The sequence below is a fragment of the Cyrtonyx montezumae genome, unplaced genomic scaffold (genome assembly GCF_038088225.1).
Source record: "Cyrtonyx montezumae isolate F1298 unplaced genomic scaffold, pur_monq_1.0 scaffold_26, whole genome shotgun sequence".
In the NCBI taxonomy this organism is placed as follows: domain Eukaryota; kingdom Metazoa; phylum Chordata; class Aves; order Galliformes; family Odontophoridae; genus Cyrtonyx; species Cyrtonyx montezumae.
Window position 1 is genome coordinate 2823688 of NW_027072003.1, and position 25191 is coordinate 2848878.

The 25191-nt window shown below is 45.7% G+C and overlaps 1 protein-coding gene across 2 annotated transcripts in view; it reads left to right on the plus strand.

Annotated features, from left to right (window-relative positions):
• Positions 1–25191, plus strand: part of KCND3 (potassium voltage-gated channel subfamily D member 3) — an 87031-nt gene that overhangs the window by 41611 nt on the left and 20229 nt on the right. For both annotated transcript variants that reach the window (XM_065740394.1, XM_065740395.1), the window contains exon 2: positions 22784–22946. In XM_065740394.1, coding sequence (XP_065596466.1) covers positions 22784–22946 — 163 coding nt within the window. The remainder of the gene's footprint in view (positions 1–22783; positions 22947–25191) is intronic.

The following is a 25191-nucleotide window of genomic DNA, read 5'->3' on the forward strand; positions in this document are numbered from 1 at the left end:
ATTTACTTTTTTTATCCATTCATTAAGCCATCAATATAATTTTATAAGCTGGTTCAGAGCAGCATGTAGGAAAGAGAAGCTCTGCTATTACCTGCAGAGAACTGAGGGCATGGCCTGGCAGCTCCAGCCACTCTCACGCTCTGCTTGCAGCCCACACATCTCTGGGTGCTTCTGATCCCACACCAGCAGCAGCAACCACCTGCTGGAAGTGGAATGAGACCCGTGGTCATTGCAGACAGGCTGACCATCAGCCATCATAGAACTGCTCAGGTTGGAAAACACCTTCAAGATCATCAAGTCCAACCTCAACCAAACCATACTACCCTAACCCTAACAACCCACTGCTACAACGTGTCCCTGAGCACCACATCCAAAGGGGTTTTAAACACATCCAGGGATGGTGACTCCACCACCGCCCTGAGGAGCCCATTCTGGTGCTTAACAATCCTTTCTGGACAGAAGTTTGTCCTGATCTCCAACCTGAATCTTCCCTGGTGCAATTTGAGGCCGTGTCCCCTCATCCTGTCACTGTCACCAGTGAAAAGACCAACCCCTCTCTCACTGCAGTCATCTTTCAGGTGTTTGAAGAGAGCAATGAGGTCTCTCCTCAGCCTCCTCTTCCCCAGTAGTTTGGCGGATTTGTTTTTCCCAGTAAGCAGCAGAAAATGACTGCTTCCCATTCTCTTGAGTAACGTGCAGAGATTCAAAAATGCCAATGTACTGACACCTCCAAACATCATAGCCTGCCCCCTTAAGGAGAACGTGTTGGCACACCTACATCAGTGAGATGCAGGTCTTCCTATGCTGTGCTCAGATCCAGCCTGGCTCCATGCCCCTAGTGCAGCTGTACTGCTCGGCAGGGACAGAGGAGCTGGGCAAGGAGCTGGGGTGTGCACAGTGAGCTTCCTCGGGCTGGAGCCTTCCCACGTTCATTTCAATTGTTTGACAACTCAGAGCAGTGGTGTGAGGGGAAGCGAACTCCCGTGCCGCATTTGGGAGCCGGATGATATTTTGGAGCAGAAGTTAATGGGGCTGTAAATCTGGGAGATGGGGAGAATTAGCAGGTCACTTTGAATCAGTTGCTTCTGCAGTCCTTCTGTTAAAGCTTATTAGCATAGAAATTTCTAACTTTCCAGCTGAAGAGTTTTGGCTGTTTTATGTTTAGATTTGAATTACAATGGAGTTGCTATGACTGGAGGGCAGAGATAGGGAGAGGCTGAAGAAATATGCTTAAACAGCTGGTTGCTCCTTTTTTCTCTTAGAGATTGTTGCCTGCTTTATGGAGTCTCTTGTCTGAAAACAACAGCAAGAGCAACAACATAAATATTCAACAGAAATTCGAGGAGAGGACGCAAGAAAAGAAGCATGGGAGATTTTGTTTGAGAAGTTAAATGCAGTCCCATTGATCCATCTAGCAGCCGCAGCTCAGAGGGTGCTTGGTGCATCTTAGCTTTACAAAAATCTCCAAATCCTCAGGAGAAGGCTTAAGGGACTTTACCCACGTGTCAAATCCCCCAATTGAAGCAACTTACTGATAGGTTTCAGCTGCGATGAAGCTATCCTGAACAGCAGGGTACGTGGTGTCTGTCACCCCAGAGGAGAAAAAACAGACTTTCTAAGAACAGCTCTTAAGTCCTCCCCTGTCTTTGTGTCCCTCCTCTCTCTTCCTAACAAGATCAGCAGCATCCAGCCCCAGCAGCCTGCAGAGCAGCCTACGGACAAGCAAGTAGAAAAGACTTGTATACCTGCCTGCCCTTTTCGTGTTAATTAACACCCTGGGCTAAAGTAGTGCATTAATGGAAGAAACAGAATCACAAATCATAATGGACAAAGGTACTTTGTAAATGAATCTAATCCTTTTGAAAGTTCCAGCACGTGAACACACACTTCTGCTGTCTGGAGGTTCATTTTTATACCTTAATTCTCAGGCAACTCAGGGACACTGTCACAAATTTCACACAGTGCAAAGCTGCTTGTCAGGGAAAGAAATGAATTAAGATGGTTGGGAAAGAAGAAAAAAACACACAATGTTTATGTTACACTAAATAAGGATATAGGGTAGTTTGCTTTTCGACTTCAAGAGAGACTGTTCCTCCTGCTCTTGCCCTTCTGAATTACACCTGGCTCTGAAAAGACATAAGAATAAACTAGGCTGCTTGTAGGTGAGGGGCTGCTAGGGAAACTTTACAGCACCATAATCACCAGCTCCAACCCACAGTATCCTCAGCAAGAGAACATTAATAAACATTAAAGAGGAGAGGAAGCTAGGCATCTAATTAAGAGCGGAGCAGCCTGCCAGACGAGGTCAGTCCCCAGATGGGGTTGAAGGGCAGTGTAAGATAAGAGAATAAATTCAACGTAAAGGTCATCTATATGGATTAAACGATCTGAGCAGTCATTTCCAGACCCATCTTCTGCAATTAATATTTAATTAAAAATAGCAACACTATAAAGTTTAGCTGTTAGCCGGCAAAATTATTTCATGTCCCATAAAATCTTTAAATACGAGATCATGCATTCTTTCTCTCGCCCGACACAAAGTAGGCTTCTGTGGTTGTGAGTAACCTAATAGAGCTGAGTAACCCAAGAAAGTGTGTTTCAAGGACAGTCAGCCTTTGCACCTTAAAAACTGGTGGAAATGGGCTTCCAGTGAACAAAGATGGTGTTTAATACTCGAGGGCTCCCTGCTGTCCACATTCAGTCTGGAATTCAATTTATAACAGAATATTCATCAAAATCCGTGGCCATTCTCGCCGGGTCTCTTAGCAGGAGTGCCTCCAACATGTGGTGAGTGCGAATTTCCATCTCCTATGACCTGGCAGCCTGAGAACTGGGCCACCAAGGCAGCCACCAGAGGAATCACTGTTCTTCAATGCTCGAGTCCTTTGCGACCTACTTCTGAGTTTTTAACCTCCACCATCAAATCGAGTTGGAAAAGGAGGCTCAGGCTCACCCTGTGAATACTTCAGCTCGGAATATGCAGCTGGACGTCGCTTACACTCAGTGTGGGGGTCTGTGTGTCCCCCCGTGGGTTAGGAGCTTGAGGAGGTTCAGGCCTGGATTTACCATTTCACTTTCAGAAAGGCACACACCGATGGTTCCCTGCAGATAATAGCAACTTCCTTCTGCAGGAGCTGGCAATATTTGTCACAGTGCTATGAAAATTAGAAGTAATCTAGTTCAAAGACTTGTTTTTACTTCCCTCAAAGTCAACCGTAAAAATCTCTTTACTTCATGGGTGTGGGATCAATGGTTGTTTGTTGTTTTTTTTTTCCTTTAAATGCTTGATAGAGCTTCCTGAATCCATTCCTGGAACCTGGGGTCTCACTCTATTTATTTTTACCTATTGCAGGGATAAAACACGGGATCTGTCATTGTTTTCAAGGGTACCAGAGATGTCAGTCAAAAATTGGACTTGCTGTTAGCTTTCCTCACTGCCTCTCAGGGGTGTGACCTTCTACAATAAGCCTTGCTGGCTTCCCACATCTTTGCTCAGGGACATTTCTCAGGAGAGCCTGGGCCTCATTCCAGTGGTTATCTGTCCACCTGGGAAGCAGGGATCAAACCTAAGGGAATTTCCACCCAGCTGCAGGAGCCTGGTGGTGCTCCCAGGAAACAAGCTGTGTCCTCAGCATTCGTGTGAGCACATCAGAACAGGCAGGGAGAGGCCATCAGCTCCTCCAATATGCTCATAAGAAGGCACGATTAATTTCTTCACCTTTTTCCCACTCCCTGCTGCACATATTAATTAAATTAGCATCTGCCCATACACACACACACATAATAACCTCTGATATAAATGGCATTTCTAACTTTGAAATACAAAGCAAGTGGAAAAACAGCTGAAGTTAAGCAAGGAAGAACACAGGCAACATAACTTCTACGTATGTGTAAAGAAGAATAACTTTTTTAAATCTTTGAAGTATCAAACATTGTTTGCTGCTAATTCTGGTTTGCAAACAACTGCCTGGCACTTCTGTTAAAATATGTCAGAGCTGTTAAATGCCTGCATAAATAATAAATGGGAAGGGCATGTACTAAGACTAAGGTCCCTCTGCATTGAGACATAGCACTATGTTTTATTAATAGCAATTTGAAAGCCACAATGAGGTAGGAAAATGGTTCCTCTGCCAGGTTCCTAAATCCCTGATTCTCAACCAAGCACAGTCCAGAGGATAACAGTTCTCACTTTATCACAGGGGCTCTGCCAGGACATTTAGACTTGTGCATACAGATTTGAGAACTATAATTATTTTGGGTTCTGTGAATACATTGAGTAGCAGCTCTTTGACTGACGGTGAATCGAAAGACTGTTTCACAGCATCTGCAGAATAACTGTAAAGATCTCCCTCTGATTTCTACCCGTGGTTAATTATGCTGTGATTATGGAAAAATATTATGTCACAGAAGTGCTTACCCTGAATATTTCAGTAGGGATAGTTTGGTCTAAAAAACAAACAAACAAAAAACAAACTCTAAAACCCATTGGATACGATAGGCAAAGATAGAACTAATGTACACGAAACAACACAAGCATGAAGTTCTTTCAAAGTAAGTCCAAGATTCAAAAATAGCAATATCAAATACAGCCTCGTGAATGCTGTGAATTTAGCTGCAAAATCTCTGGTGATAGGATTTGATTCATTCTACTTTTGCACTTCAAAGGTTACTTGTTGGAACTTGGTGCACAGCTCTTCTCAGTTGGCTTTGAAGAACAATCAAGTTACTAAAAAGAAAAACCAACAAAACTGGAGCTCAATCACTTCAAATACTAAGACTTGGGTATATCTTTCAGAGATCCTTTACACTTCACACATCTGCAGCATAGCAGCTGAAAAAAAAACCCAACAGATTTTACAGCTCCTTTATTAACAACACCTTTGCTCTTGGCATTTACTTAATAAAAATTTCAGGAGGGTTTAGCTCCAGTTCAGATGCTCAAGTGAAGCTCGGATATCCAGAACATTCCTGAGGATACAGCAGAAGAGCAGGGACCACACGTGGCTGCAAAGTCACTGCCAGTCACAACAGCCCTTTAAGGTAGGGACCTGACAGGATCCTCACAACCATGAAATAAACCTTGTGAAGTTCCAAACAACTTATTCTGCCCCCGATGTAAATTGGAGAGCTGAACCATGAAAGCAGGCTCTAAAGAATGAATTTTGCTGACATATTGCTTCGATAAGAAACCAATCTTCGTTAAGCCACACCTCAAATTGAGATAGCAAACACCGAACCCACCATGCACTGCAGAGGAGAGCAGCAAGCCTTCCTCCCAGCTGCCTGATCCAATATCTTTGCATTTCTGCAGTGCTGTTACAACTGCGAGCATCGTGCCTCGACTGCCCAGACCTTTGCAGACATTGAACTCTACATCAAATGTGGGACAGAGATATTGCTACCCCTAGAATCTACACAAAATTCAGCTCCTCTTGCTGCTCCCAGACAGTGATTTGAGTTGCATTCAGTAAAAATAACACGTCTGAAGTTTTGTTACTTCGAGAGCACGCGTCTCATTGCTTGCTGAGGATGCAGCTGTGCACAGAGTGCCCTTCCCCAGCAAGTGGGCCGTGCTGCAGCCTGCTTCATTACGTGCCCAGGCCCAAAACAGAGCAGGAAGTCATAGCGACAGCCTGGGTTCACATGAGAGCAAAAGCAGCACTTCTCTACTGCCAAAAAGCACTAACAGCGCTAAAAGCATCGACAGCAGCAAGCACTGAACAGGTCAGGGTTTCAGCATTTCACACAGTCAGCTCCATCACTGCAGTCCACACTCCTGTGCACCTCTGACAGGTTGAGCCTCACCATCCTTCACTCCTTGTGGAAGGGTGAAGGGGTCTGATGAGAAGGAGCTAGGCTGGCGATAACCCCTGATGGGACAGGGGAACTCCCAGTGTCCCAGCTCTGGAGCTCTCAGGATAGGGAGATGTTGTCACGAAGCATGAGCTGCTGGGGCTTAGAGCAGCCAAGAGAAGAGCCAGGCACCCCAACACCGCCTTTGCTGCATCATTCAGAGTGCCCTCTAGGACAGACAGTGGCAATTTGCTGCACAGCAAAGGGCTTCTTGAAGGAACTCCTGCTCTGCTGGGTCAGCGAGCAAGCCTTTCCCACAAGCTTTTGTCACCTCCAAGGCTTGTGTGATAAATAACATCCAACTGTACACATTTGCTTTGCATCTCAGCCAAGCAGATGGCTTGGGAGAACGGAGGGGATATTAAATTAAGCTGAGGTGAACCTTGTGGGAAAATTCAAGGGAACTAAATTGTGTAGTGTTAACTTTTACTTATTTCTCCTTTTTTATTTGGCAAATACTTAGGAGCAAACTCCTCATTTAATGAGGAAGAAAGCACAGATGAAAGGAGTGTTTTTTTAATATCTTTAATCTGAAATCCTGCTGGTGCTGCGTGTTTTCCCACTAGAATGCTTAAAGGTGATGAGGTTACGTTGCAATTCTTTACTGACTACACCCCAGGCTAAATTAGCTATGAGATACACATATATCTATGAAAAAAACCTTCAAGACCAACACCAAATTGTAAACTCATCAAACAGAGCCCAAATCCCTCTGCAATTTGAAAGAAAAAATGTTTTCTATCATGCGGAACGCGTGCAGTTTTATTACAGAGATACACACACAGACCTCTGCATTCAGTGGCACTGAACACCTGACATTCCAGCTCAGTCTCTGAGTTTATCTGGGATAAACTGAGGTGCAAGAGGTGTTAAATGATTTCCAGCAGGGTAAGTCATTGCAGGACTAGGAATAGAATCGAGGTTCTCTCCCTGACCCAGCTCTGGCTAACAGATAAAGTTATATTCTGAACAGATCCACTCCAGTAGGGAATTGCTCAGTCACCTTGAGCCATGTAGGACTTGACAAGGAACAAACCTTTCTAGTTAACAGAGTGTCTTGTGTAAGGGCTGAAGTCTAATGACAAAGTAATCCATGGGAGGGGTCTGTTAATGGGAGATCAAGCCATTCTGTTTTAAAGCTGAGTGATATTGGTACAGACTGAGAGCTAACTGGTTGTCTCTGAGAAGAGTATCACAGAATTGTGTATAAGCCATAAACAGAGAGATCAGCACAGCATCTTTTATCAGCACTGATAAATATAGATACTTCTTACATAACAAGGGACATTCAGGTCATTGATTTCCAGCAAGAAGTTCTCATTGATTTCCAATAGGAAATTCTGATCTTAAATATTGTACAAAATGACATTTTGATATTATTAATGTCATCTACTGAATGACATGGATGCTTAATCAAAGTGTAAATAATGATTATGAAATTGCACACTGGACACCATGTCAGTGCAAACAGCAAAGTCCCTTATATAAAGAGCAAGAGAAAATACTGAGGATTAGAGGAAAAGAAATAATATCTCCCCAGTTTTAGGCGGGGGAACCGTGGAGGAAAGAGCTTACTCAGGCTGTCCAAGGTCACAGGAAGGGTCAAAAATCGCTTCCCTCAGAGCATCTGCCTGGAGCTTTAACATACCATAGATGACATCTCTATGTCTCTCGTGCCAATAAATCTTCAGGCAAAAAGAAGCTTAAACTGAAGTGGTGGAAGATACGAGAAGCTGGCTCCGGGGAAAAGCCCCTGCTACAAATGACAAATAAAGAACAAATACGTAAAATATATCGACTAAATAAATCTTAAAATAAAAGGATTTAGGAATGCTGTAATGATCTCATTGCTTACATCAAGAGCAAGCTGTGCATATCTTCATATTGTATTTACTGTTATGAAAACATAAACTGGATTACCAGGGCTTAGTGCTTAAGCAGCCTGTTTCATTAGGAAGGCAAGGAACTTTGTCTGTTCTGATATTAAAGATGAGACAGGACGGAGAAAAGACAAGGACCAGGATGATTTCCTGGTCAAAGGACAACAATTACACTAAATAAATAAAATACGGATCGCAGAACCTTACTGCTTCATACCCATAAACCCAGACAAGGCTGGGCCACGCTGCATCGCCCCTGTGAGGATGCACGTGAGCTCTGTGAAGCCATTCAGAATTGTAGCAGCAGTTTCCTGAGGTAACCTGAAACCCACTGCACTCACACATATGGCTGTGGAAGCTTGGCTGTGGTTTCAGCAGCCAGTGTGAGTGTTATCTGAGTGTTATCATTACGCGTAATGACGGGAATTGGGCTCATCTCAGCAGGAAAGAGCTGGCTCCACTGAAATAAAAAAAAGTGAAATCATTCCCTTTTAAACAACAGCAAGACATCAGCATGTGTGAGCAGGGAAAGCACGTATCCCAGCAGTTTGAGCAATGATGTCCTCCATTCCTCTTGCTTGTCTTTGTCAAAAGGAAGCAGAGGTCAGTACTCCTAAGAAATGTTCAAACGTGAGATATTTTTAGGAGACAATTGCAACCCAGCTCTGGGCAGAAGAGGGCTGAAATGTCCATGCTGCTGTTTCAGGTTTGCAGGGTGTATGGGAACTGTTGAATTATGGCCTGAAACACCAAATGATCACCTGAGGAGAGCACTGAGTGAGCCGTGGGAGCACAGGGGAAGGCAATGCACCTGTGTGACCAGAAGGGCTGGAGTCTGACTCCACCTCTCCCAGACCCCATTTAAAGGCTGACACCACTGGGGAAGGATCTCTTGTTGGAGATTCCTCTTTTGTGGAATTTCCCTCTGTGAGCTTTGATTGTCAGAGATGGATGAGCATTTCCCTTTATATCAATTGTCTCTTTTCCATCTTGATAATCTTTCTGAGTTACACCATCTATAAAATATTTCGGTTAACAATACCATTTGGTATTATTCATTTTGTTACCTTCACCTCTTACACAGGGCTTATCTGCCCAGTGAACACAAAAGGAGCAAAACACAGCTTCGAATTTGCAGAAGTCAAAGGAAATCCATGTATTTAATTTGGACAGCAGAAAGGTCAAGCCAGGGATTTTCCTAAACTGGGTTGAGTTCAAAAACTGCTCTGTTTCCCATTAACTGAAGAATAAAAAAAGAAAACAAAACTGAAAGGAACAAAGTTATGGTGTGTGTTTTACCCCCACCTGATTCCTTGGCCAGTGTGGTGAGAACTGTTCATAACTCACGTCACTTTGTGTGGCTCTTACAGCTGTCGCACTAATCTGCAAGGAAAAGGTACAGCAGCTCCGTTGCCAGTCACAATATAAAATGTTGACAGATCCAAATGGCACGCTGCACTGCTTTTGCAGAACATATTGCGAGACGTTTGAGTTCTGACATCTCTCCTTTTTCTGTGGGGAAGACAGGAACGGAAATGCGTGCTGTGGATCTGGGCTCCTGCCTGTTTTGTGGCTTTTCTGTTTTGTTTTGGCTTGGTTCTGTTTGTTTGTTTGTTCCAAAATCACCTTGGGAAATGAGCCTGCTGGTATTGCTCCCATAGATAAATGCAAATAATGCTGTCGGAGGTGGCTTGTACCCAGAGGAAGCACGGAGCATCAGTAACTGCAGGAGAGAATGATTTCATAGTCAAGTATTCCTGCAAAGGCATCCACTGAGATTCAGAACTCCAAGTGCGGTACCTACAGGGAAAAGCTCAACTACTCAAGGTGGCCATGAGAAGAAAAAGATACCACAGGCAGCAAATTCAGAAACACAGGCTTCAATCTGTGCATCTCTCTGTACACAGACCAGGCAACACAACCTTCTGTTCTTCCCTGAAATACTTATGAATGGGCATAAAGCTGTGGCTGGTCAAATGCATAAAATACAAGCTAAAGGTATCTACAGAGACAGGAACATCCTTCAGCTTTGTCCCAGCATGCAGACCACAGCAATTTGTTCCTATAGTCTGTGTTATTCATGCAGTACTGAAACACGCTTTGGGAAACAAAGCAGGGTTTGGCTTTGGTGGCTGTCCCTTTGTGTGCTAATAACTTTCATGGGCGAGTTAATTTTCATTGCGAGCCTTCTGCTTTCTCATCTGGGAGAAACATGCTTAGAAAGCCAGGAGTTCAACATTAACTTTCTGAGCATTGTTAAGGAGGGAAAATACTGTGCACGCTGCATGGTCTTGCAGCAAATACACCAGCTTTGAGTTTCAGGACTGTGCTCTGAAGCAAAGCATGCAATGTGCACTCCTACACTGCTGCTTGGGCTGCTGTCCCTGTTCCCCAATCTGATGGGATGTTGTGGGTGACAGCACGGCTGGTGCAGCTGGCTTTGCAAATTGCACGGTGGGGAACGTCGTGCTTTGGCAAAGTGCCCTCCTGGATTCTGGAGGAGTGAGGAAGGAAAAAACAAGTTTTGACTAGTAACGTATAAGGTGACACTATCAATCACTGGCAAACTTGGACAACTCCAGTTAATTTTTGCTCAGAATGATGAAATACCCCAGCAGCGAAGAAAATAACAGGGAGCTGCATGCAGGGCTATTTTTCTTCTTGTTTTTTTTTTTTTTCCTTCTATTTAGGAGAAAAATCACATTCAACCTGCAGCAGTTTTAATCAAATACAGACAAAGGAAATGGAAGCATCCACAAATAAGCCCATGCTGTCCACGGGCTTCTGTTGCTTTCAGTTAAAAGTTTATGGTCTGGAAGTTTTCTTTTTCTAACAAATCCAAAACATTTCAGGAGAAACTGATATTTGGGAGCACGGTCCTTCAGTCTGCCTCTGAAGAAAGAGGAGTCTGAAATAGCACAGAATTATTCAGCCAGCTCTAGACTCAGAACACTTCCCTGGAGGCGTAGATCTGGCAGCATGTAGGTGAATTTGATTTCTTACTCAGAAAAAATTATCTACGTGTTATTAATATTAACGCATTCTTAGAGGAGCAAATGTATAAGCTATTCTATAATGCAGATAAAGCCTGAACTCTGCATCCTCCAAATGAAGACCAACCTGGAGGGACAGCGAAAGGGAAAGGTGTCCCAGGCAGAACAAACCTGGGCTACCACCACCCTCACGGTGCTGCTGTTTCCTCACATCATATTTCTGCCCTGGAAGCAGTACCTGTGTGTGTGTGTGCATGCACTGCTGTGGTCACACAGGGGACAGCCAGGGCAATGAGGATTTTTTTCTCCCATTCATCTATCCTGCACCAATAGAATGAATTCTGGATCGTGGTGTGGTGTTTAGAGCTCGTTAATTTTCTTTTAATAAGGCAGGAGGTAGCAGAGTAACTAGCATAAGGAAAAGCTCTTTGTTTTCAGTGTCTTTTGCAGCAACTGAGTCGGGATGGAGACATTTCTTGGGGTTTTTCAGTTATTCTTGTTTTCTGCTACCGAGTAACAAGATGTGGGGAAGCTCCCTGAAAACTTCTGAAGAATCAAAATGTATTCATAGGAAATAAAGCAAGGAGGAACACTGTTAGGAGCAAGCAATGCTGAAGCCATCCAGCTTGCACAGGTGCTTCTTACATCGCAGGAGCAAACGAGTACCTGATGGGTGGGGATAGCATCACGGTCCTGCAACCATAGCACAGCCCTTTCTGGAGCACACTTTGCATTAGAAGAGGTGGGGGAGTTGGAGAAGGCGTCGTGAAGTATCTCAGCAAGGTGAAACAGAGCACACCCACACCAGCAGCAGCCTGCAATGCAGGGGGAGCACCCTGGCTGCAAAAAGAAGAGCCAGGGACCACTTCTGGGGAGGGCATCCCCAGATTTGGCTTCCGAGCTCTGTGAGTCTGTGGGTGAGAACACATCCACCTCAAGTTAGGAAGCAGGAGACAGAGAGGATACGCTCGAGCACTATGTGATGTAGGAGAGCACTGCTGCTGAGCTTACAAGTGCTGTGCAGCACGGCCGCTCTGACGCTCATCTCATCCTTCCAGTCCTGAAATATCTTTCATTTACAATGCCTGCTTGATCCAAAAACATTTCTGGTTCCTTTCATAAGTCACTGTTTGATGACAAATGCTGTGTTACTAGATAATTCATATTAGGAATGGACCGAGGTGTGTATGTGGATGACCAGCCCTACATCTGCAGAAAAAGGAAACATTATTGAGACTGGCCTAAAACCCACTGGCATTCTGATGAAACTTTCCATTGGCTTAAATGATCTGAGTTTCTTATGCTGTGATCTGACTTTCCTACACCATTATTTTTAAAAATACATATGCTTTGAATTGTGTTATTGAGGTCTGTATTTTGTGGAGCTAATAGGAGGAACAGAGCTCGTTATCTTTCAGACACAAACTGTACCTTTCACCTGTAGCATGTCTCTCCTTCCAACAGTCCTGGCATACTTTATACACTTCAATATTTGATCATAATTGCAAGGCTGTTGAAATAGAACTTCTGATCAAGAAGGGTAATTCTATGCAAATTTGCAGAATTATAGCTGTTCTTAAATATAAAATATTTCAAGCTATTATTTAAAGAGGAGCTGAGGTGCTTAAATGTAATTAAACCAAACTTCTAAGGAGAGGCTCGAAATTAAAACAGCTTTACCCTTCCAAAAGCAGCCAAAAAAGCCATCCTGCAAGAACCCTGTGAAATAGGTTGGCTGGGCATCTGTCTGTTATTTCAGCCAGCAGTGATGAGCTGCCACCTCCACGTGGAGGCAAAGCTGCAAATACCACAGCGAGAGGAGCCCCACGCACAGACGGCCGCCTCCAGATGAAGAGTGTTGGCTGTTCATTTCTGCAGGGTGTGCAGGAAGTCGTAGAATAGGTTGGAAAGGACCTACAAGATCATCCAGTCCAACCATCCACCCATTCCCATTGCTGCCACAAGCTGCTAAACCGTATCTCGTAGCTCCTCGTCCAGATGCTGCTCTCTGGGTGAGTGCAGTCTGAGTGCTGCAGCCCCACTGCAGGAACCCTTGCAGCACAGACCCTGCAGCTCTGAATGCCAAACACCTGCAGGGCTGCAGTTCTGCCCCTCAGCCCAACACACACAGTTGGCTTTGTCTTCATGTGCTGTCACAAGCACGGTGGAGGGAACTGGCCGAGGCTTTGGTCCCTCTGTGCTCAGCAGCCGTGGGGCAGTGCAGGGTGTTGTCTCCCCTGAAGGCTTTTGGAGCAGGAACAGTTCTGTGCCCATGTACAGCTGCTGAGATATGCAGTACTGCACTACAACACACTCCTTCTGCTCACTTCTTTGTCCCTTTGAAACTACCTCCAGATCCAAGTTCTACTGTTCTAGAAGCTGAGGCTTTCAAAAAGCCAGTTCTTAAAAAGCTAATTAATTCCCCGTAGGCTTTTTTTCTTTTTTTCCCCTCCTTTTGACTTGGTAAACATTTCTGAGATTGCTTTTTCTATAATCAGTGTTAGCAGCTCATTAAAATGCACAGTATGTGTATCGTTTTGAATGTGACATGGCTCAGCATGGACACTCAAGCTGCTTAAAAAGACAGAAAAGAAACAGACGAGGATAACATGAAAGCAGAAACCCAACATTCCTTATAAGTTGATGCCAGAGTTAAGAACTTGAGAGCAGGGAGCCTTCAGCACGGCGATGCGGAGAGAGGTCTGATTGCACAGCACCCTGACCACTCTCTCCACCCTGCAGATTTCCAGTGAGCTTTCCTTTTTCAGAGGGTTTTAATGCACTAAAAAAGAATTGATTCTCCTATCAGGTAATCGTATAACGTTTTCACTCCAAACAATATGAAGATTCTTCTTGAGTCAATAATGAACCAAGTAAATTAAAAGGCCTTTAGCATGCATCGTTGGAAAAAAATAATACCTTAATCTGGGATATTTCATTTTCCATTAAAACAAAAAAAAAACTTCCCACAAAATGTGTGTTGCTGAGAAGCACAAAGCTGCTCACATGCCAGGTGCTGCAGATGGACAGCTGGGCTGCTGCACCCAGGCCTTCCCACACACCAACACAGCCTCCTTTATTTCCCAAGCATCCTTTGTGGCAGTGGGACACGGAAAGGTTAAAGGAGTTGGTTTGGGTCACAGTGAGCAAACCCAAGATGAAGGGATCGTTCAGTAGTGGGTGGCTGCAAAGTTGTTGTTCCACATTATTTAATCACCCTTAATTCTGTACTGGATAAAATACAACTCCACGCATCTGCAGACATATTACAAATGATTGGTATATCAGGAAGATGGCAATAATGCTGAATCTTAACGAATCGGTGGACATGCACCCATAGCACTGCTCAGCTGCTGCCATCCCATGCTCACAGCACTCCGAGCAGCACTGCAGGCTTCCTGCAGCACAGAGGGGACTGAAATCCATAGATAAATAGAAGGAGCAAAGCCCCATCAGAGGTGCAGGCCTGCTGCTGCGTGCTCTCAGGACCCAGGGGAGCCCCATACTGCACCACAGTGCGGCCTGATTCTCATTACTGGGTTTAAGTCTGAGTGCCCACATTAGAATTTAGATGAAATTAAATATTGACCAAAGAATAGCTATCTGTTGGTTTCAGGGTGAAAAGTTTGAATTACCAAGGAAACAGGAGTCTGCGCATATAACATCATACTTTCCCCATCAGGGAAAAACCTGTCTGGAGATGCACAGCCAGAGGTGGATGCGCTGTCAGGAAAGAAAGGAAGAACCCAGGGGATTTTTTTGTTCACATATAACTAGAAGTCCCCATTGCCCCAGTACACCAGCGAACTTCTCCCCAGCCAGCAACAGCACCAGCACCCACACAAAGCCCCCAGGGGCTCTCGGAGCACCGTCTGCACCCTCAGTGCTGGCACTGAGATCAGAGGATCAGAAGCACAGGGGACAGCTATTCCTGCTGAGGAGTACACAACCACCCCGCATGAGTTCCGAGTTACATGGATCAATGGGAAGCTCCAGGCTTCCCTCCCTACTCCTGTCATCCACTGCCATGACAAAGAGCCCCACGTCTGCCACTGGGGAGAGCCAACAGGAGCACTTCACCATGAAGGTGGAGCAGAGATGCAAGCACTTCTCCATTCAGAACACGATTACCAGCAGTAGGAAGGAGAGGAGCAGTGACAGTGTACTAGCTTGGGCTTGCAAAGCACAAAGAACAAATTCATCCTGGTAACATTTCCAGAGGTATTTCAACAACTACGGTATCATCTTCCCAGTGAACGGGAAATAATTATGTGCTTAATATTAAGCAAGGGCTGAAGCAATGTGCTGAACTGGGGCCACTGCATTAGCTGGAACATTCCCCATTTGCTGTGAATAATCCCCGCTGGCTACGATGAAAAGGTTTCTAACAGCTGGCACGTGTTTGAGAGAGCAAAGAAATCGCTGGCAGAAAGACTCGGTTCTGGTGCAAGCCGCGATTTGCAGAGGCAATGAAGTTGCAGAACCTGAGTCAGGTGGATGACAGAATTAGTGTGGAAGAGATTATTAGTGTGAAGGTACTAATAGGGGATATGCAAAGCAGCTCTCCCAGCTCCCCTGAGGCCAAGGCAGAACTGGGCCCCGTGCAGAACTGTCCGTGCTGCCTCTGCCCCATCTCAGCAGAAGGCAGTGGTGGGTGCAGGGCTGCTGCAGGAGTGGGTGCTCGTGCTCTCATTGCAACCTTTTCTTCTAAGGTCTCTGATCTCTTCTGCTCCTTTAAATGAATGGCAATAGAAAGCACTTGATTGGAAGCCTTTCATCATTTTAGGAGTAGGGGCTTTAGCTTTCTGACCTACTTTCCTTGCCAATGCAATTCTAGTTTTAGCTTCAACTCAAGGTCTGAATGTTACCCAAATTCAGACCATCTGTTTTAACAGCCTACAGGCTGAGAAGTTGATCCAAGCCAAGGAGAATAAATGGAACCAGTGTGTGCATATATTAAGTATTCTTAACACTCGGTGTATTCAATAACTGACTCAGTTTATTCCTGAGTCTACATAAACATTCCTGTTGCTTTAGGCAGAGAACGCTGCTGTTGTAAGGAACGCTTATGCCACCAGATGCTACCAAAGACCTGCACAGCTGAGTCGCTGTTCTGGAGCAAGTACAGGAGTGGGCAGGCTACAACTGACCCAAGTCCACCTAAGGCCTTAATATGGCTTTGAGGAGGGTTGGTGTGGGCTGCCAGGAGCTGAAATCCCCTCATGCGAGCCATTAGGGAACAACCTGCCCTTCTTCCTAATTCCTACTGGTAGAGAAGCAGCAGAACGTGCATCTCCTCAGAGCAACTATTTTCCATCCTGGCTAATGTATGAAAACAGTCTCAGTGATGATAAAACTGCTGCTAACCAGTAAGTTTCTAACCAGTAAGTTTCCCACAGTTATCTTGAACCACTAAGTTCCTACAAAACAGCTTTTCACGCTGTAAAGGATCCCTCTCTGTTCTGGACGCTCTGTCTTCCCATTTCATCGCACGTTCATTTTCATTAGAATGAGAAAAGGGCTTAACAGCATCAACAGTTATCCATCAACATTATGTCCAAGCCCCTCACTAAGCAACTGCTGACCACAGCTCTTCATAAAGCCCAAACCAGCCCGAGTGCTGCAGATGATAAGCTCCTGTCGCCAGTGCTGATAGGCATCTACTGAACACAGCCCCTCACAGCTTGGCTGCTGGATGGAATTTCAGCAAGATATCCAGGGAGGATGAGAGCATCCATGTAAACACTAACAACTAAAATATGCTACAGAAAAAGAAAACAGTAGTGTAAAAACCCAAGCCAAATACTGCAGAAGTCGAATACCCCGCTGGGGAGCTGCCCAGCTCAAAACAAGGCAGAAAATAAGTATATTTAATGTAAGAGAAGCCTAGCATGAAATCGCTCTGCACTTCCCCAGACACAGCAGTCTGCCATTCCAGTCTGTCACTGACAGCCTGCTCTCAGCCACTCAGCTCTGTTTGCAGTGTGTGCCGTGGAGGATCCTCTGCTGCTCAGGTGCTCAGCGGTGCATCGCGCCCTGCCTGGCTGTAGGGTGTTGGAAAAGCTGACGTGAGAAGTGCCACGCTGTCCTCACTGTCACTCCGTGGTCTGTGTCCACAAAACAATTTCAAAATAACTTTATATTTTGGAAATAAATTGCCAGCATTAACTCATTAATCATCACAGCACTTGTCTGAGGTAGCTCTGAAAATATTCTGATCTCTCTTATGGACAGGGAAAAATCAGACAAATGGATGTGTCTGTTCTCAGGCCACAAAAGAAGTCCACAACAAAGCAAGCCTTGAGGCTGAGGAGTGCTCCTTCCGTTCTGTGCTGCACATCTGCACTCATGTGTCCCCACGATGTCACTCTGCAGCTCCAGAGCCCTCCTCACCCCTTTCCAGAATGTAAGGTTAATAAATCACACAAGGAGGGTTTGTGCCTTTGCTGAAAATGGCATTGTCACCTGTGGAGATCTGGAATAGGGGACAGGATAAATGCTGCTGGGGAGGAACGTGGCACATGGTGAGCTCCAGGTTTTGGTGGGTTACATCCAGCAGGGCACATGAAACAGGGAAAGGGGCAGAGGAAGAGGGTCTGAAACTCTGAACAGAAGATCTGACTGGCACCAGTCCTGCGTTGGAGCTTTTAAAGCCCTGTTCATTTGTCATGTGCAAAAACAAGGAAGGAATGAGTAATACTTGCCTTTGTTTTCACTGCATCATTGGAAGTGACACGATCATTATTTCACTGGAGGCTCAAAGAAGCATTAGCATAATTACCTTGGACTTGTACCTATTAAACAGAGGGACATCAGCTCCTCCGAGCTGTCAAATACAACACACAAAGCCTCACAATTTGACTGAGACTTTCTGGCTGAATTTTAGACATTTTTCCCCTTTGTGCAAATCAAACAAGGGCAGAGTGATTTACTTACGGCACAGAAAAGGATCTCCCGCACCTGGGAAGCTACATGCTAATCCCATACTTCATTCTCTTGTGGAAAAGGCTTTCAAAGTCATATTCCACAACGCAACACACGATGTTGTTCTGTCCTTATTGTCCTAAAAGCAGAATAAGGGCTTGAGGGAGGCTGTCTTCTGACCTTACAGTGCTGGGCAAGAGGTTGGAGAGAAAGAAACTCCCAGAGAGCTGTTCATGGTGGTGTGAGGAAAATCATCTGAATCAACAGCAAAATCATCTGAAGCAACATGTGGCTGCTCCACCAAGAGAGCTCTGCGACTGACAAAAGCAGAGGTCTTGGGATACAGGCTTACCAAACACCACGCACTCATATCTCCTCTACATCACAAGAACCAGCAGAAACAATAACTACAGTAATATTTTATGAACATTGAGGCCCTCCCCAGGCACACGCCTGATATCCACACTGCCTGAAAAGCTGGCATAACAGCGGGCTGCTGGAAAAGAGCATCCTCTGCAAAGCTCCTTCGCTGTCCCCACAGTGTCGTTTTTTACTACAAATCCCTATTTGTAGGGCTGTGAACATTGCAGGGAGAAAAGATCACCAGAAACGCTGCTGAGAGTCTATTTTTAGAGTGAGTCATTTGATGAGCTGTTCAGCACCTTATTTATTGCTGTCTCCAGCTGGAGGAGCTCAGCAGCGTCCAGACACCTCTGCTGCTAAAACCAGAGCTCGGAAGCAATGACCTCTATTTGATAACATTTTCTGCACTGACAGAGAGAAAAACAGTAGCACATTATGCTGCCAGGGCTAATAGCTGCTAATTAGAGTGCGTGGCATACGACCCCTTTTATACCCAATGAACAAAGAAGTCCCCAAACAAATACATAAAATATTGAAGCTCCATATTCGCAGCCTTTTCCAGCCCACAGAGTGAGCACTTGGAAGTGCTTTCCTAACGCTTTGCTTCTGGTTTGTTTGTTGGAGGCTTGACTTGAATTTTACACCGCGCGTACTGTGGGTGTGAGCTCAGTGCTCACAGTGCTTCCTGGGGAGGAAATGCTGCTGAGGAGGAACACCAGGAAAGAGAACAGCCCTGCTGTGTTAAACAGGGATAAGCTGTGGGTCAGACACCTCTGTGTGCCACAAAACACGGCCGCAGGTGCAGCGTAACGCAGGCAGTGAGCAGAGCAACCGATGCAGCAGCTGCAAGCTGGATCTGCTGCCGTCCAACTGCTGCGTTTCTGGCAAAATAAACAGAAAATATGTTTACCCCTAGGCATGTTCCACTGCTAACCTACCCAGTTCTCAGCTTTTATCTCTGGACGTGCCCAGAGTCGTGTGCAGGCTGTTGCCTCCAGCTTTCTCTGCTACTGCCCTGCACTATTAACGCTGCTAAGCTGGGGTTCTGCTGGGTGCACTCAGGCCCTGGGGCACTTACTGCCTTACCCAGCCCAGCGGGCAGAGCAGGCGACCAAGTGCCATATCAGCAATGGGGAACTGAGGTACAGAAAGCTGAAATGATTTACGAAAGGTCACAGGAAAATCTATTGAATTTGCGGCCTCTGTTGTTCGTATTAAAGGCCTGAGCATCCTGTTAGACCCTCTGAATGTTAATCATTACCTCGTTCTTCTATCTTCTTACTGCTCTAATGAGCTTATTGATGAATTGCTTAAAACGTACTTTCTGTAGAAGAATTTTTTTAGGTGACAAGTTGCCGTGTACTAAACAAATGAATGGGAAAGTTGGGTTCTTTCATTCCATTAAAAAGATTAAAAAAAAAAGGTTTGGGTTTAAAAACAGCCAATTAATACTAACTGAAATCCAATACTTGAGATTATTCGGCACTGTTATAAAGATGCCCTGTGGCTATCAGTGCTCGTGTACCATTCAGGACAAAAACGAATTGTCACTCAGTAATTAACATTGCAGGAGCCACGTGTATCTCAAGATGAGCAGGAGCAGAATGGCCAAACATTACTGGTTCCATCCAGCCCAAGTTAAAGGCAGGCCTCACACCCGTGGCACTGACATTCACACACACACCTTCCTCAACGCCAAGTTGGAAAGCACAGCTTGAGCAGCCCTGACCTGCATTAAACTGGCAGCTCTTTGCGAGGGTGCAGAGCTCAGGTGGCCAAAGTTCCTTCAAAGTGAATGGATTAAGCAAAACTCTCAGAGCAAGCCACCCTGTAAAGCACTTCAGTTCGTTCGGTCGCTGATTCCTCCACCAGCAACAGGCTGCAGGGTGGCCGTGTCCACGTGGACATCTGCCTTGTGATTCTTCTAGAATAAAAGCACAGCACAAGGACAGAGCATCCTCCATCCAGCCAGAGCACAACGTACCATGGTTTCCTTTCACCTGTAATTAACTTGCTGCTGTTTGCTGTGTGCTTACATGTGCTGAACATAAAAAGATTCAGCAAGATGAGACAGAGTGCAGTCGCTGCACCAGACCCTGAACTGCTTCGCCTGGAGCCATCCCTGGCACTGTTAATCAAATGTAGTTCAGGTCTGAACACTGCCACAGCTTTGTATTCCTCCTTGTTCCTCTTCCCTTATAGCAAGACATGGAGAAAATACAAAGAAAAAAATTGCCCTGCAGATGTCAGAGTAAGGCACCAACTCAAAGCCCAGCATCACAGCGGTGCTGAAAGGGACGCACACCTGGAGCTAACCCAGAAACCTTGAAGGTCTGAATGATTTTTTCTTTTTAAGAATAGGTCATCTAAAAATGGCCCAAGTCACCAAAGCACAGCAGCACTTCACTCTGATCACAAAGCTAGGACATGTCCCATTGTCACCGACGCTTCCCTTGCAGGTCAGTAGCCCAGCAAAGCTGGAAAGCAGGGCTGCAACGTGCCCCATATGGCCCAGAGCCCCCTGTACAGCCCAGGGCCCCACAGCCAGCAGCAAATCCTCTGCAGGTAATTCTGAAGCAGATGCAGAGGAGTCAGCACTGGGAGGAGAAATCCTCACTCTCACACCTCTGCCACCTGCTCCAGCCAGTGCCAGGTTTCTCATCATGGTATCTCTCAGAATGGTTTTGCAAACAAAGTTCTGCACCTCCCCAGAAAAAAATCCTTCTCCACAGTCCCAGATCTTCCCTGAGGGTGCTCTAAAGCATCTGCTTTGAAGTCACAAGTAATGAGGAAACTCAGCCTGGGTGTAAGGAGAAAACTCAACAAGACTGTGAGCCAGACACTTATCATTATACTTTCTACAAAAGCACTGAAGATCTTTCTCTCAGTACTGCGGGTCACCGAGATCATGTTTGAGGCATATGATTAATTTTCAGCCCTATTGTGTTGAGGGGCAGCAGGAAAAATGGAGAAAGATTTTTTTAGAACGGTGTTAAACGAGGTAGGAGACCTTGTCACTTGACAAGAGCTTTAAAACCATCTTGGCATAAAGCAGCAGCAGCTAGAAAGTTAACAGACATAAATAGCACGTTATTGATCCGTGGTATTCCGAGGGGTTTTAGTGCAGTGAGTGCAGGTGGATGCAGAAGGATTCTGCTTGCAACAATTAAGCAATCACGAGTGATATCTGCAAAATGAATCCCCAGCTATAAATCATATTACTTTTCAATATTTGCTCCATCAAACACCAACATATCCCGAATAAAAGCATGGAAATCCCAAGCACCATCTGATAGCAAAGGGAAGCCTCTTGTTGCCTCTCGAAGGGCCCAGCCTTTACTCCTAGCATCGTTTTCCTATCTCCTACAAAACTTCAGCAGTGCTTATGGTGAGGTTTCCTGGAGCACAGCCTGACCTCCTAAGCCACAGAGGTACTGTGGGAATTGGTGCACTCCAGTGACTTTGCACACGACTATTTCAGTACCAAACCTATTTTTTCTTCTCTTTTTTTCTTCATTTTTTTTTCTTAAAAATAAAAGGAGTCTTGTGTTACACAATCAGAAGACAGCTCCACCTTTCTGAATGGGTTTTCATTTCTCTATCAACCATTTGCAAAAGAGAGCTTTGAAGCCACTTGCAGAGGGCAAACTGCAGAGCAGAATGAGCCTCCAATGGAGGCTTCCATTGCACCAGCTGAACTCGAGGCAGCAACATCTGCTCTGCCTACCTCTGGTTATCAGGAGCTGGGCTGTGATGGGCAGTCGATCAGAACTAAAAGGTCCCATCACCTGGGATGCAACATGGGGACTGTGTCAGACCAAACCATAAATCAGAACTTAAAACCCCAATAACCTTCACTGTCACACAGCATCCAGTGAGCCAGGGCTGCCAGCCACAAAGCTGAGGCCCTGGGCAGACTCAGCTCCATGTGTCCCATGACAACAGCCATGCTCCTTCCCATTGGGATAACAAGTGGCCACAATGCAAAGCACATTGGTTTTCCTTAACTAGAGAAGATGTTAAAGCTTAAGTACAAAACTCCTGCAGAAAACTTTTGTAATCTGCAAAATGGAGGCCATCAACTGCAAAAAAAAAAACCCCAAAAAAACAGCATTTAACAGAGCAGTGATTTGTCACGTGCAATCTAAAGAACCTAAGCCAGTGTGACCTTCCAGCTGCATAAAACGCATCATTTCATCCGTGATTGTGCTGGTAGTAATTAACATACAAGTTACAGCAGTTAATGAAAAGATTGCTGGGTCGAACTCTGTACAGAAGTTTGAACATTTTTCACTTGGATTTATTCCTGAGAATTCATCTGTTCCTTAATTCAGGCTCTGAATGAACCTTGCCTTTCTCGATGCACAGACAGCAAGGGAACTGGGGCGTTCTGAAGCAGAAGTGTACATCAGTCCTCATTTGCAGCTTGAAATAAGGGAATGAAAATATATGAACCCGGTCCCGAGCTGACGCACAGCACTGTTAGGGCTCATTTACACAGGGAGGTGGGTGCTAAGTGAGCGGGGCTGCGAGTGTGTTGTGCTCAGCAGCTCACATCCATTCTGCAGGCATTGGCCTCCGTTGGTGTAGCTCAATTCACCATCAAAGCATGGTGTGAGCCATTGCTGGGCCAGCAGCGCGGGGGATTCACTGCTTGCAAGCTTTGCTGTCTGGATGCTCACATTGCTGCTCAGAGAACCTGAAAAGGCTTTGGAGGCCATTGCATGGACCTGAAGGGGGAACCTCCCCTGTGTGTGTTTATCCCCCCAGCTACGGTGACATGGTGCCCAAGACCATTGCGGGGAAGATCTTCGGCTCCATCTGCTCGCTGAGCGGGGTGCTGGTCATCGCCCTGCCCGTTCCCGTCATCGTCTCCAACTTCAGCCGCATCTACCACCAGAACCAGCGGGCCGACAAGCGCCGGGCACAGAAGGTAAGCTGCAACACTGCTCAGCCAGCACCGGGCCAGTGGCAAGCACAGGCGGTAATAAAAGCAGCTCCTAAACAACTCCACATCAGTGCTTCGGGTTGAGGCCGCTCTGGGCAGGCAGCGTGTTGAAGTTTTGTCTCCGTACACTTCTTCCTTTATTTGTTGGGCCACGTCCCAGTCGGTGGCAAGGAAACCTATCACCAAGGCTGATGCCGACGTGATTGATTGCAGCTTTCATAAGGTCCGCTATATTGACACTCACTATACAATTTCCCCCATTTGAATTTCCAATTCCCCTGATATTAGATTAATTTCTGGGCTAAGAAAGTTTTCTCAACTCAGAAGTGCAACTAATTTTCACATGAACTCCACTGCGTGAATACTAAAGAGGCAGCAGCATGCAGCCAGCCCTGTGGGGATGCTCAGGACGTACACAGGCAAGTGCAGAATCTGCTCTGGTAACAGACTCGCCCCAGCACCGACCTGCAGAGATGAAATTTCTTCTTTGGGAGCAGAAGTTTAGCGATAGTTACAACTCTGTCCCCATCTAATTAAAGACACAAAGTCATTCACGTGGCCTTTTCAGGATGGTTGGTTACAGCTCACTGCGCTATCTCAGTTCTTGAATCGTTCCCCAGCTCGTTTTATGCAGAGTTTAGGACACGCAGCTTTGAAGAAATAGCACCGACAGCTTTCCTACTGTGCTAAATAAATTCTTTTTTCTCCTTTAATTGAGGATTAAAATATGTTTAGGTATTATTATTATAAACTGAACTCCTTCCAAAGCACTGACTCCAAAAACCGTAGCTGTGACAAGTGAGGCTGAGGGCTGCCCAGGCTATGGGTCTTTTTGCTGCTGGCATGAACTCAGATGAAGCTGTCTAATGAGAAACAACAGAGGCAGAAGTACTGCAAGAGTGTCCAGTTGGGGGGAACAGTGCTGAGAGCTGAAGGTCGGGGTGCAAGTAAGAGGAGAAGGGTGGCTGTTACAGCAGCCAAGGAGAAAGGTTCCTTGAAAAGAAAGGGGGAAGGGAGGAGAGCAAAACAAAGCCATCACCACCAGTGATTTAGTCACCTCAGAGGTAAATTATTCCTTGCCAAACCTGCACTGCAAGAAAATTAATTACGGGGAGATCTGGCAATCTTAATTTATTGTGCTGTGTCATCAAGGTTTGTTCTCCAGCAGGCAGCAAGGAGCGGGTCACTCTGAATGGGAGACAAATTGATCATGTCTGACAAGGTTCACTTTGGTAAAATTGTGTTGCTTTTTTTCTCCCCCCAAAGACTTTTTTTTTTCCCCTTTTTCACTGACGTGCTAAGAATAGACCTTCCTGACATTGAAGCGATGCCGTTCTTCACCGAATGTCACAGCCTCTGGTTTTAAAGGAGAATTTGACACTTAACAGGCTTGACAATTGAATGACTTTGTAATTCAGGTACTGCTGGAGCCTCCCTCGCTGAGCTCAGCTTGCAGCACGTATCTGCTGCCAACCTGGGGACGGCTCCTCGTGTCTCTCGAGCCCAGGGAGAAGGCAGAGCAGCTAGGGCTGGGCATGCTGCTCCTTAAACCAAAACAGTTTATTGCTTACAAGTTAGAGACAGCGTGAACAACCTCCCCAAATTACAGTGGTACTCTCACCTGAGCAGGATAGCAAAGGAGCGCGTGGATTGCCAAAAATACAGCAGTGAGAAGAATAAACATGGCCAGGGAGCTTGGTGCAACACTGCAGCAGGGCACACGGCCTTCCCAAGGTTTGCTGCAACGTTCTGGGCTCTGAAACTGTTGGAAGTCCACTAAGGTTGAGCAAACTCCACCTCCCTTGGGCTGAGAACAACACAAAACCAAACCACCACAGGAGTTCACAGCAGGGGCTTCTTGCACAATGAGGTGCACTCCTCACATTTGTTCAGTGGAGGAGGAAGCAGTGCAAAGGTTCAAGTGGTGTGAAAAACCCTTTCTGAAGTGCATTTATCCTTTAAGAGATTTGCAAATTGAGCCCAGCCCCTGGAAGGGCTGATGATCTCAGAGGGATCAGCCTGGCTTCAGCGGTGCATTTCTCGAGGCTGAAACTGAAGCCGCCTTCTTCCACGAACACAAAACGTGAGAAATCGCAGTGTTACGTTTCAGATCCGCAGTAAAAACACATCTGAGGACTGCAGTTTCTCAGTCTGTTCGTTTCATTTATTACCTAGTGCCCTCTGATCCCATGAGAACAGACAACATAGTGCAAAAGCCTCGAGAAAGCCT